At 35.0% G+C, this 14,583-nt stretch overlaps 1 protein-coding gene across 5 annotated transcripts in view; it reads left to right on the forward strand.

Moving 5' to 3' along the window:
• The window catches only part of PPHLN1 (periphilin 1), a 65,930-nt gene that overhangs the window by 30,450 nt on the left and 20,897 nt on the right, over positions 1-14,583 (forward strand). For all 5 annotated transcript variants that reach the window (XM_032688745.1, XM_032688744.1, XM_032688748.1 and 2 more), the window contains 2 exons: positions 2,350-2,469; positions 5,067-5,207. In XM_032688745.1, the coding sequence (XP_032544636.1) occupies positions 2,350-2,469; positions 5,067-5,207 (261 nt within the window). The remainder of the gene's footprint in view (positions 1-2,349; positions 2,470-5,066; positions 5,208-14,583) is intronic.

Here is a 14,583-nt window from a genome sequence, read left to right on the forward strand (position 1 = left end):
CTAAGGCTTGAGAAATGACTTATATACTTATATTAAAGGAGATGATTTTCAATGCTCTAAGTTATAATTTAGCTTTGAAATACTTACAAAGGTGTATGTTTCTCCAGCAATACCTCTTTTGACTGTAGTATCTATTTGCAAATCTGAAAAGGTATTCTTATCTATCTTATAATTAACTTTTTACATAATCATGATTGTGAATTAATATGTGTTGATGTTATCAGATCTTAGCCACCTGTTTAATTGACTACGGCATGAAATCTTTTGTGTTTTTCTTTAGTAGCTGCGTGGACCATAAGCTTCAGAGGCTGTGTCCAACATAGTTAGAGCAAAAGACAGATAGAGGAGACAGGGAAATCTTCTCAGCAGTGACAGGTTTTTACTGTTCTGTGTTATCCATGAGGTAAAAAAAAACCCAAACAAACCCACTCCAAAAAAAGAGACTTCTGTTTTGAGGCAGGGAATGTGGGAAGGGGGAGCAGTTTGGGTTTTTTACAGGATATACTAGATTGTTAATTTCTTGTGTGTTTGCAACCTGCGTAGCAGCACATTTTCAACTGAGAAGTATGTCCTGTTCTTTGCCTTCAGTTGTAGTGTACCTGGGGAAATACCATTACTTTATGTAATAAAATTCACTAGGGATTTAATACATATTTATCAACATTCAACCTATAGAATTAAATTTAGTGAGATTAAATCCAACAGTTTTTTGTCTGTATTCCACTAGATATTAGAGTGATTAGATTCTTTTTATGGCTTGTGGAAATATAGTAGGTCGTGTGAGATTTTATTTATCTTCATTTCATGCAAAGCTGACTGTTGGTTATGAAGATACTGGTCTTTTTGTTAGTAATGGACAGAGCTATATTTGAGAAAAGGGAGAGATTAATAATAGAACCGCTGGACAAGATTTTTTGGCAGCTAGGGAAAAGTCAGACATGCTATGGGAAATGGGAACATTGGGGGGGGAAAAAATTGGCAGCAGATAGTTTTTGGTTAGACTAGCGTAAGAATAATTGTAAAGGTTTGGAAAGGTGAGCTGGCCAGCTGTTCTATGTTTGTGTCCTATTCCTTGCTTTTAAGAGCCCTGTTCATACCCCTGCATATTGAACTTCCTGACTTTGCTGGTTGTAATTCTGTAAATTGCAGTTATAGAAAACAGGGATTCCTGATGGAACATTGTGTTGCACTTCTCTTCTGGATGCAGATAAAGGTGGTGTCTTTATGACACCAAATTCTGAAAGAGTTCTGTGAATTGTGTGCTTATGCCATACTAAAGCACAAAGACATGTTTGGATAATAGTTTACTTGAGGTAAACACAAAAGGTCTGAAGACAAAGCAGTCTTGATACAGGTCACAGTATTTGCTTCCACTGGCCGTTTATGTAACCTAGAATGAACTAATGATAAGAGGGGGCATTGTTTTTTTCATTTGGGTTTTTGTTTGTGTGAGGTTTTTTGTGTACCTGTTTGCTGAGATGAAACAGGTATTGAGTAGATATTGTTACAGCCTTTTCAGGAGTATCTTTTTTCTTTAGATATCCATCTTAGTGTTGCAATTTTTAAAGCTAGAGTGGTATAGATTCTTGGATGGATGCTTCTATACATACAGTTAATTCAAATTAAGTACCCACAATAGTGGTAACAAGATCTATAAAGCTAGCTATTCCTAAACTGGTATTTGTCATTGTCTGTTTGCTGCTCTGATAGTAAAATAGTAGAGAGAAATCAATTTTTAAATATTATTTATCCAAGAATTTCCATATGAAAAGGTAGAATTAAAGGCCATAAAGCCATGACTGACTCTGTTATAAATGATCAGCTTTACCCCCAGTAAAAAAATAATTGCTTTTAATGGAACCAGCACTGATCACTTAAAGTATGTATAAAATATTTTTTGTCTCTAATTTGCTTAGGTTGTATACCCTACCTAGTATTTAATAGTTTAAATTGTTACGACCTTTTATGCCTGAAAATCACATTGAATTATTACATCACTCCACACTTGTCTGACTTTCTTTAGCTTCCAAATGGTCTCAGATAATTGTTCTGTTGTCTCTGACCTGTGAATTTACTAAAACTGATTCTGAAAGTGTGGTGGTTTCTTATCAGTCTACTGAACTTCATTGATTTATTTTTTTTTCTCCTCTTCCTTTATTGCTTTATTATCTGCTCTTTCCCCACCTACTTTTCTTTAAAGAAATCCATCAGCAAATGAAATAATTTCAACTTTCTTATTTCCTATTTTAAAATGTTTTAGGGATCTGAATAACTCCTTAATTTAATTTTGAAGATGTTTTGCTGTAAGTGTATTTCATGTTAAATCTTGACTATAATGTTTTTGTACAGGCCTTGGAGAAGAGCAACAGACTATCAGAAAAGGAACTTGCAGAAGCTGCAAGCAAGTGGGCAGCTGAAAAGTCAGAGAAGGCTGAGGAAAGCAATTTACCTGAAATAACAGAGTATGATGTAAGATATGATTATTAATCCACTTGTTTTAAAATGTTACAATGATAGACTTGTTTTTCTGTACTCTTCTGAGAAGCACATTTTGTAACTTACTCCTGAATTTTTCTGCTTATGCTATGAAATATTTGTTGAAAGGGAGTGAGAGCGAGGCTAAAGTCTTGGGATTTATTTATTTATTTTGAAAAATAGACAAAGCCAGAGTACATTTAGTTAGTATAATTTGAATTCATGTTGACCTACAACTGACACAATAAGGCTCCAGCTGTCCTGGGGATTCTCCAAGGAACTCTTGTAGCAGTGTAGCTCTGTATGCCTACTGAACTCCTTAAAATTACCAAGGGACTTCCGAGTCAAAACATGAGTGTACGTGTAAAATATAAGACTTAGAAGAGAAACTCTGGTTTATTGAGTTCAGTTTCATGCCATGTCAGCCTACCATGTCATATATTCTTTTTCAGAAAGTAGTCCTCCTCTATATTAAAAACTAAGTTTTCACCTTGATACTGCAGTGGGTAGATGTGTTGTTTTCCCCTGGAACCCTTATTTCATTAATAATCAATATTAATGATTTGCTAGTTTATTCCCATCTGTTCTTGCCCCTCCTTGTCTTCTACCGGTGGCTATACTGAAGTGTGATTATAGCCCTTCTCAGTCATTGTTTTGCTATGCTGCTTTTGGGTAGGATGTGCTTTTTTGATTCAGTTATGTTAGTAGAAGATGTTATCGTTTAAAACAACCCAAAAGTCATGTAATGTTAAATTATCTGTTTTAATTCTGTGGTAATTTGCTCTTTGACTCTCACTTAGCTTCAACTTTAGAGACACTCTTTAAAAAACAAAATAGGACCTACTTTACAAAGTCATGTGTCTTAAACTGTACAATTAATGGGTTTGATATATATTTTTTTATTTGTAAATAATTTGAAGGAAAATGAAAGCATCTTGGGAAGCATCACATTTCCTCCTCTGTTTCACGCTTGTGGAATGTAAGGCTGTGTTAGAGAAATAAACTCACTGGATCCATATTTATCTGAACTTTTAAGTCTTTTCTGTTGATGTAATGGGTGAATGCATGAACAATTCCTCAGTACTGGCCAGGAAGATCTAGTTGGATAAACAAACTGAAAAAAGTAATTGGGAAAAAAAAAAAAAGGGAGGAAGTGTTAGAGTAAGGAAAAAGCAAGAACTGATCCAGTGATGAATGCCATATGGAGGAGAACATGCGGATGGACATTTCTGAGAGGTTCGGGAGAGTAACAGTGAAGAGAAGTATTGCTCCTGTTCTTGATGAGGGGAAGGTAATGCAAGGGAGGAAAGAAGAGTGGACCATATGGAAAAGAGTTGTTTAAAGCTTCCTCTGTGCCTCAGAGAAAATTACAGTGGCAAAAAGATTAAAAATAAAGAATCAAAATGAAGCAATTGCAGTTGATTATGGCACAGTCTTAAGATGATTTATTGACTAAGAAAGTGGGCTATAGGAATGCTGATGAAGGAGGTGAGGCATCTCATTCTGAGTTCTAGAAGGATACCTCTCACCTTGATTAGTAGGCTGTCATGTATGAATTGCAAGAGTTTTTAACTTCATGCAGTTTATCTTACATAGTGCTTAACAGTTGAGCTTTGTGTTGCAGTGAACTTTTTAGTAGCCTTTGCTCACTCTTAGGCATTTCGATATTTACTGTGGTGACATGATTTGGATGCAATCTTAATGGTTTTTGTTGCTACTAAGGTTTGAGCAGGTGCTCACAGGACCACTTAAGCGTTTGTCTTTTTTTTTTCTATCTAATGCTTTTCTCTTTCATGTTGGTTAAGTCTTAAGATTCTTCACTTCTATTTTTGAATAATAGAAAGTAGTTTTATTCATCTTCTTCAATTCTCAAATCCTATTTTTTAAAAAATATTTTACTACTCTACAAATCTGTTCCATAATATCAGATTTAAATAATGCTGTAAAAACAAATTACTGCATCTTCTATACAAACTCCTTGGAGTTGGAGTCTGTTTTCTTTAGTATAGGGATACTGTCTTAATTTCTGTTTTAGAGGGAAGTTTATACAATTTCAGTACTTCAGTGTAATTTTTCATGTTGTTAGAAATTCTCTAATCACGTTTGCTTTTACTATATGGTAGGTATCACTTTTCCTTTAATATTAGACCTTTGGTCCTGAATGCTGCAAGAGTTCTTTCTGACAGCATTTTTATTTTGTTCATGCCTATTTACCTTTGATTTTGTTACTTTTATCCTTTCCCAGAAAATTAATCAGACCTTCGTTGTGGATTTTTCTTGCTAGCTGGTGTTACAAATATTACATATACAAATCTTTTCGCAGTGGATGGGCAGGTAAAGATTATCTGAAATCATTGCCTTTACACCGTTAAGACTGAGTCACAGAGGTTTTTATGATGTCATGTTTTCTACCTGTTTAAAATCCCTATTTATATATCTGTTAAGATTGTAGCAATAATACTTCACTAACAGTCTTGATGAGCAAACTCCATATCGACCTGATGACTGCATTTGGGATTTTATTTTTTTCCTCACACTAAGGTTTTTATTTTGCTCTCAAAACTGAATTTATTGTTTGTGGTTTTTTTTAGGCTGGATCTTCAGCTCCATTATATGTCGAACAAACAGGGGAAACAGAAGCAAATATAACAGATAGTACGGAATTATATGAGGATGGCCAGTTTCTTGGGCGCTCAAAAGCAATTGCAACTAAGACAAAGGAGATTGAACAGGTGAGTCCTTTTGGCATTTTGTCACTAATACAGTAATGGCTTGCTCTACTAGAATTATCCTGATTTATTTTTTCCTCCTTCTTGGAGTATAATATGAATGTAATTTGATTTCTTGAGATGATGTGATGATAACATCTCTGACTATTTAATTCTGAAGAACCATGACATTTATCTGCACATGGAAATTAGCGGTAGTTTTCTGTAACTTACATACAGCAACTGCTGTTTTTCAAGCTAAGATAATGACTGCTTCTTTGAATAATTGTTTTAAAATCAAATATAATACAAATAATTTCAAATGTAATTAAAAAGTAAGGCTTTATGTGAGATCAAATAATCAAAAATCAGTTTTGCAGTGTAATTTCCTTCACTGAAATGTATGCAGTTTGCAATTGAACACTAGAAGCTGCCTGTTATTGGTTTGTGTGTTTGTATTTGTTTAGCTGGGTTTATTTTTGTTGTTGTGATTGGGGGGATGCTGTTGGGCTTTTGTGTTTGTTTTGGGTTTTTTTAAATCAGCTTTGAATCTCAGTGCCTGTGTCATTCTCTGAGTATTAAGAACCATGAAATTTTACTTTGACTACAGACAGATGAGAGAGGGTTACTGTATTCAAAATTTGTATTTTTTTCTCTTTTGTGTTGAGTCCTGGGGATTGATTTAATACAAACCAAGATTTCTATTACTCTTGTAACAGTTTTTGGGGTAGTTCAATGAAAACTTGTTCATGTATTAGTCTTTAGTATGTCACCTCAAAGTAAGGAAATTATCTACAATGACCTTCAATTTCATTTGTCATAAACAACTGAAAGTAATTTGTTTCTGTTTTTTCTTATTTTAAATGCAGAATTTGGAGATTTTTCTGACTTGATCTTTCTAATGTAAATGCAACTATGTCCAACTCTGTAAATTGCATTTAAAGTTTATCATTTGGGTGAGAGAAAGAGGTGACTTTCTTCAAACTTCCTGTAATGTACAGTGTTTTCAGTGTATACCTGGGATGGGTGAAATAGAAATATAAATCAGTTTTCCCCCTCATGTTTATCTCATAATAACATCTTCAAGAAAATAGGTTTCATGTCTTGTTTGAGATAAGCTTATTCTAGGTCTTCATTTTTCATCTTAATTCTAGTGGCCTTTGTTCTGTTGCTTGTGAGCCCATTTCCTGTGCTGTAACACTGTTCCTTTTTATTGACACTTGAAAACTAGCTTTCTACTCAATTGTTTTTGCATTTGGGGTTTTTTTCCTCTTTTAATAGTGACTTTGCATAATCATGTTCCTGGTGATCATGTGCTGGGCCTGGCTGGGATGGAGTTAACCAGAGTATGCTGTCAATGCAGTTGGTTTATCCCTGTGCATCAGATCATAGGCTCGTACATGGCCTAAATCAACTATTACCAAATGCATAAACTTATGGCTATTTAAAAATGAAAAAAATACAAAGACTAGGAGCAGATTTTTTAAAAAATAGCAGTTGTGATTATTTAGGCTGATACTGGTGAATCTATGGATTGGTTTAATTCCCCTAGGTCCTAAAGGCAGGGTTATAGTGATGAAAACAGATGAAAATTTGGACACGAAACTCTAAGGTTGTTTTCTGTATGATCTAATGCTATTGCGCTTGGTAGAGTTTGCACTTAATTCTAAGGAAATGGAATACTTTTAGGAACTTGGCTCAGAAAAGCCTGAGGAATAATTAAAGATTTGGATTTTGCAGAACCAGTTTCTCCTGTTGTTGATTTGAATATTGAAGCTGTCAGCTTCCGCAGAATTTAAATAAGATTTTAGAATCATGCTAGAAGTACCTTCAATACATCTTAACTGAAGGAGATGCTTATTTTCTTATAAAATGAGGTACTGTGAATTTGTTAAGAGTTAGACAGGATATTTATTTAATCATTGAAACTCAAGACTGGAGAATTATCTGTATATTTTTCAAATAAATATTTAAAAGTAGATTCTACTTCAGCAATTAAATTTTCTGGATTTTTTTAATTGTTGTAATAGACCTAATGATTTTCATAATCATCATTAATAGCATAATGAATCATCATAATGAAATACTGTGAATCTTCCTACTGTATACTGAAGCAGTCTCTCTGTACAAACTTATATTGACTTCTATTGACTTTGAGTTCTCAGCATCCAAAAGTAAATTTAATTTAGTTCTGTGTGGCTTGAGTTCTCTTCCTTTGACAAGTAATGAGAGAGGGAGCAAAGACTGGAATGCAGGGTAAATTTGCAGTGCTGTTGTGAACTGCTTACTAAAGGTTCTTTGGATGAATTTCTCAATATAATTTATACTGATTTTACTACTTTTTAACTGAAAGTATGTTTCTGTTTTTCGCACAGTAAAATTAGTCCTTATCATACAAATTTAATACTATCGCTAGTCATGCTGTATTGTTTATACAGATGTAACATTTAAATCTTTAAGGTGAACTGTAAGCTATAATACACTTTAGGAAGAGTGACCTGATAATAAAAAATATATTTATAAGAAAGCTTTTTCATTATTTGTTTCTGATTATTTGTCTTGAAGACTCAAGTAATAGCAGAAAAAAATTTTGCTCCATGGACTTCTTTTCAGTTAAATTTCATTCAGGTGTTTAAAATAGTTTCTGAATAACTAGTTTTAGTTATTATTTCTGGAATGTAATTTTCTGGAAGGATTGCTAAAATAAATTATTTATTGCAAAGAGTTATGCTGCACAAGTGGTGAAGCTGTAATCCCTCTGCAAAGCAAGATTTCCAAAAGGTTGTTTTTCAGTATACACTGGACAGCTATTAAGGTATTTAAAATAAGTAATGAGGTCAGACAGGGCTTGTGCCACTGGGTATGTGTCAAAGAATTGGTGAGGGTCCAGCTAGTGTTTGAAGAAATGAGGCTTGATTAGAAGGCTTGACCCATTGGATCTCTTCTACTTCTGTCTCCCAAGTTGTTCTGCTTTCTCTTGGAGCACCAGATCTAGTGATGTTTGCTTTTCCATTCATATTTATTCTTAACCTGATTGCCAGGTATTTTTGCTGTTCCAAACTCCTGATAAAGCCCTCTTTGCTTTGTCCTCTCCACCTGTCTCCAAAGCTCCAACCAGGAAAAAGAGCAAAATTTTCCAAATATGTACTTTTACTTCATAGTACTGTTGTTTATAGTATTTTTACTACATGGTACTGTTTCAGGCAAATACAGAGGCAGAAAACTGTGCTGACAGAACATGCAGTGTCGCAATGAGCAAATTCATTGCTGTACAGCAGAGAAACAGGCAGCCTGATGCCCTGGGGAGTGGTGGTGGCAGCTTGTGATATAGTCTGTTATTTCTCTTAATAAAAGCAAACAAAAAAAAATCCCTTGAGCAGTTGAATGAAATATTCATACAGGTGTTCTGTTTAAATAAGTGCTTCTCTGCATCTTGTATATCACTCATATCACTCTTTTGCAAAGTTCCCATTGCCTTTCCTGTAAGCTACAGTAACAGAACCTCCAGATTCAGAATTTTAAAGGAAATGTGATTGTAAATGATCACTCGACTCATCAAGAAAATATTTGTATATTATTTATTTGACAGGGGAGTTATTGCAAGCATTCATGTAAATTCATGCCATTTAAAGAAAAATGAAGTTTTGTGTGTTGATGATAACAGGGGAAAAAGCATCAGACCAAGTGCTAGTTGCTGTTAGCTATATAGTGACTATCTTTTAAGAGTCTGCAGTTGCTTTGCAAATATTAACTGAAGCTGACATAAAGAGAGGAGACTAGAAGTTTCATGGATAAAGGCTTGGAAAAATCCAGACACTGTCACTCTCAAACTAGAAAAACTCCAGAGTTTATATTTGATTTGAAATGTGTCAATATTACTCGGAAAGGAAGAGCATGGCTGAAGATGCACAAGTGCTTGAAAACATTTCTGAGCTGGGTCTGCAGATCCTGGACATTTCTGATCTCGTCTTTGAAAGAACAGGCATAGTGACAGTATTGTGGAAACATCCGGTTTGGATGGGATCTCACCTGAGCCAGTCTCCTCTTGAAACAGGGCCTTAGATCAGGTTGTTCAGGGCTTTGTCAAATTGAGTCCCACGTATTTCCAATGAAGAAGACTCTACTGTTTCTCTGGACAGCGTATTTCAGTGTTTCACTGCTCTGTCTCTTGAGCTCAGCTGCCATCACGGTCCAGAACATGCTTTCTTTTCAACAAGGACACAGTTTCTGCTCACTGCTTCTCTTGACAGCTTCCCGTCCCCATTCTTGAACTGCAGAATCCCAGCTCTTTGCTGTGTTCCCCTGCTTTTAGGACCTGCTGCAGTGGGAGTGGGCTCAGCTGCTCTCAGGGAAGGGTTGATTTCCTAGAATCCTCTGGCTCTGCCACTTTGTGGTTGAAAGAACAGAATTTTTCCTGTCATTTTTGCACAGCAGGTACTGGGAAGACTGTTCCCTTCCATCCAGGTGCATAGTCTTTTCAATCTTTGTGCCTCTTTGTACTGAATGAAAATTCTGCAGCATTAATGTGTGTCTCATATTTTAATATATTCCATTAAGCAGGGTCTAGATCTATGATGCGTTCTTTAATGTTCAGTTTGTAATAGGAGGCTTTGGAGAGTTTTTAAAAAATAAAATAGGGAAGTAATTAACTTTCTCAGTTGAGGTGTTTTTTGATTGTTTGGGGTTTTTTTAAGCTAGGTGTTTCCTTAGACCTTTGAACATGGCTTTCCCTCTTGGCTCTACATTTATAATTTTGAAATAAGGTGTTACAGGTTGTCTGAGTATTTGTTTGAGCATAGTGAGGTAGAACCCCATTAAAGAGTTGCTTAAAAGATTGGTCTGAGTACTTGAAAATAGTGTAGCAGAAAAGCTTTCATTGTCATGTCAAGATCAATGAATGCCTATAGTTTGCTAATGAAACCATTTAATGCACTTTTTAAATACTTTTACATTTAATAACATGCAGTATGCATTAAAGTATTGTTCTGGAGTTGTTTAGTTTCTGTTTTTATATAGTTAAGGATCAGCTTATGCTTTAAGTATGTAATGTGCTGAAGTGTGGTGTTTTTTTGGAAGTGATGACAAATACGTCCCTGGTGTTAAATTCACAATTGGAGCTATTCAGCATCCGTGTTACACAAAGGGCTATCTCTTTGTTCTTCCTTTATGAGCAGGAGTAGCAAGGATTCTTAAAATGTCTTATCTTGTCTAGACATCAAGTCTGCAATACTGTGTTAATTAGTCCATTATTATGTGTCCAGTTTCTTACACATTGCATATGCGAGTGACATCGGTTACCTCTGGAAAAGTATTATTTTCTGAAGACAGATATTACCAAATGACAATTTAACCAAGTACCTTCTTTGATTTTGGCAAAAATCACACCTCTTAGTCTCTGGATGAGATTTGACACTCAGAACTTCAATTTGGCTGTTATCACAGAGTTCTGGCATCTAACAAGGGAGCACAGGAATTAATACATTCATGATGCTTTTTTCTGTTAAGGGAATTACTGTCTGACTGTATGCTTCCAGTTCACGAATGTCTTTAAATATTCAGCAGAGTAATATTTTAAAATGTTCAAAACATTTGGATTAATTGCTTCTTTACTTGAATTTCTAAATGAATATTGCTTGTTAACAGCCTTCTTGCTGGAAGATGGTGAAAATAAGAGGTTTTTCTAAAGCTTGCATTTGAAACTTCATAGCTACAATGCATAGAAAGAAGGAAAAGTAGGTGTGTGACTGGGTCCACAGGCTGCCCATATTCTGTTTCCAGATCTGCTAACTCCTTTTTTTAAAGTAAATTGCTTAAATCTCTGGTCTAGAAGTTACAGTTAAGTAAGAAAAACAGGTTTTAGCAATTATAGTGTGTGTAGTTTCAGAAGAACTGTTTCTTGTTCCCCTTCTCTGTCATATTTCTTGTTCTGGTAAAGTCTATATAACAATAGCTGAATTGTCTTTGTGTGTATTTAACACAATTAATGGGACTGTTCTCTGGAGGTGCCGCTCTGAGCGAAGACTGACCTGTCACAAAGCAATACTTCACGTTGCAAGGACTTAGTTAAGAAAGCTTTGGTTCTAATATCAGAACATAAAAACATTATTACAGGCATTTCTTTTGTAATAAAATAGTTACAATTTCTGTAATGTATGGGAGTATACTGTATGCCTTCGTCCCTGCCCCCAACCCCCCAGTGTCCATTGCTAGTTTTGTTTTGCTTCAAACAGTATAAAGGTGAAAGAGGGTGTAAATATGAAGTAGCGTCTGCATCTTGGCTAGGAATAAGCTAATGGTGAATATATCAGAAAAGTTTTGTAAGGCTTGGATGTGATAGATTAAGCACCCAAGTTTTAGCAGTTGTAGTAAAATAAATAAATTACTAATTGGAGTAATTGGAGTCCAAGAAAAAATTAAAGAGGCTTTTGAAGCTGGCCTTGGGTGCTCCTTTTCTTTTGACTTTAGCTGAGCCAGGGAAACAGGTTACCGTTTCCTCAGATTAGCTTGCTGGTCTGCTTGTGCTGCTGCTCATTTCAGGCAAAATTATCTAGGTTAGAAAAAAATCCCCTAATTAAAATATAAGTTAAGAAGTAGGTGAGTTAAGTGAAGCTGAAGGAACTGGAACAGTGGCTAAAAAACACATTAAAGGATTATTTCTGATTGTGGATGAGGTCAGGCATGCTTTGTTTCTGACAGGAATAGACCAGACAAGAGTAACAGGCCAGATGAGAGTAAAAGATGGGGAGGCTGTAGATTTTCATTCCCTCCTAGCTTTTCTGTTGTCCTTCAAACCTTGTGTACTTAATACACAGTGGCAAGGCCTTAATGATGGAATCATCATCATCAGTCTAATTTGGTTGGTAGCATAGTATGTATCATGCCTCCTCTGAGCTTATGTTTATTTTATTTAAATGTAAGTTGTAATTAAGAGAGTTAATTTATTTTTTCATAATCAAGAAAACATTTGTCTGAGGTTCTGGTATTTTGCCTTAGGCTTCTCAGAAAAATTGATGACAATCCCTTTACTTAATTATGTCATCTCTCTATGATCTTGTTTCATCCTTTTGTGGTTTATTAGTTTCCTTGTATCAGTATCCCTCTCTTTATATATAAAGGGCAAATAATTTATTTCTTTTTACACGTTCTTAGGCACTTTTTCTTCGGTAATAATTCTGACTTGCTGATTTTTCTACGATCTTTTACTGTTTACTCTAGACTTCCTTTTTATCACTGCAAAATCAAATCGGTTACATTGCTGAGTTTATTTGATCTCTGTAGTTCACACTTGCCTTAATTCTTTTTTTTGTGTTGGGATCTTTCAGTGTTATAAATATGAGCTGTTTGTTAGCAATTTGTGTTTTCATGTTTATGAAACTGCAAGATGAAGCAGGTAAAAGCTTTTGGTCACTATCTTCATAGTATCTTTTATTCTTCTTACAAATACATTTATTTAAAGCAGAGTACTTGTAAAAGGATGTGAAAATTTTAGCTACTTTCCTTTTCTTGTGTTTGGTTACAATGCTTTAGAAGTTGTAGTCCTTCACTTTACAGTTTTTCAGCTGTGTTCTATTCCTTTTCCATGGACATTAATGGGTTATTTGGTATGCAGTGCTGTGTTCTTAATTACAAACTGCTGCATATGCAAAATCAGTGCAACTCATTCATTTTACTTCAGCACCTGAAGGTATGGTTTAATAAGGAAATATATTACCACATTTCAGCTTTTTGCCAGCAGCTTTTTTCATTGGAAAACTGATAGAAAGTGTTATTTAATATGCAACACTCTCAGGGAAATACTTTTAAGAGAACTTAATACCAGAAATGTATGCATTTATGCAGTAACAGTAGGGTATTTCTTAGAGATGTAGGAATTAGATATAATTCACCTTTAGCTTTCTATCACTAATTATCTATTGAAGATCTTATGTTTTTTAGTGTAAACAGTTTTAGGCCTGTGCTGATCACATTATTTTGGAGTTGGTGAATGCTGAACCCATTGACAGATGTAGAATTTTTGATGTAGAGACACTTCATTATGTGATCATGCAGTACTGCAGATTGCAAGATCTCACAAAGAACTGTTTGCTTACACACAGTCTTAAGGGGGATTGTTTACAGGTGTTACAATGTGGATACAAATCTCTGTAAGACTTAAATGAGAGAGGGTTAGTAGTCAGGTACTTGATAAAATTGCTGAACTAGGTTGAAACCAAAGAAAATGTGAAAGAAGGTTGTTCAAATCTGAAAGACAAGATCCACTTCTTGGTCAGATAAAGTGAAAGTTTAAGGAGATATATATTAAATAGCATTTTTTCAATCAACAGCTAGCAGTGATTGCTTGATTTAAGATTTCTGGTTCTGTCGTGAGAAACCAGAAGAATATAAAAACAAGATGAAAGAAGACTTGGAAACTATAATACTGAGTAGGCTGGAAAGAAAAAAGATTAGTTTTAGGAGATGATGAGTGCAAACAGGATTGGAAAAGGTGTTAGAAAGAGAAGAAACTCACTAAAAATGTGTGGGCCTTGTTATATAATTAGGAACTAATTATGAAAAATTGCTTACTGAAAAAACTATCAGAAGTTAGATGCTTGGAAGGATAAGCTGAACTGACACTGACCAACTCCTGAGAATGCTGAAGGATGAAACCAGAAATGATGAATAGTCTGAGCCTTGATAAAGGCAGTAATTTCTGTAGGAGTGAGTGTTGTTTTTGTGGTGTGTTGCGTTTTTTGTTGGGAGGGGTTTTTTTTTGTTTGTTTGTTTGTTTGGGGTTTTGTTGGGTTTTTGGGGGGTTTGGTGGTGTTGGTGGAGTTTTGTTGTTGTTGCTTTTGATAACTTGGATTTAATTCAGAGGGTAGAGAAAGCCTTCTCTTCAATTTTGTCTCCAACTTATTCTTGCTTTAGCAAAAGGGCATTGGTGGACTTAAGTAGGTTAGCAGTGGTGTTTGATTTTATTTTTGGACTGTTTTAAGGATTAAAGATCAAATTCTCTTTTAGTTGACTCAAGGCACTGATGATCAAAGTTTTAAGTGTTTTTTGTTCTTATAACATAATGTCTCTTCAGTATTGTTACTAGGGAAACCTGCTGCTTCTTGGATTGAAACAGAATGAGAATAGGATCACTCTCATAAACCTAGTAATTTGATCCAGAGATCTAAATTCCCTTAGAAATAGCCCAAGCTCAAAGAACTACTGTCTAACATCTGTACCTCCCCCCTCCCCACTCACATCATCTCTGTCAGTATTCCTAATACAGTCTGAGCACTGATCTTCTGAAAGACTTAGAGAGGAAACAGGAGTCCAAGTGGTGCTTAAAATAAGATGTATGTAGAGCAAACGGAGGACAGTGTCATAAAGGAAAGGTTTTGTAAAACCATGTGATGATGGGAATGCGGTA

Source organism: Chiroxiphia lanceolata, chromosome 5, assembly GCF_009829145.1.
Source record: "Chiroxiphia lanceolata isolate bChiLan1 chromosome 5, bChiLan1.pri, whole genome shotgun sequence".
In the NCBI taxonomy this organism is placed as follows: Eukaryota; Metazoa; Chordata; class Aves; order Passeriformes; family Pipridae; genus Chiroxiphia; species Chiroxiphia lanceolata.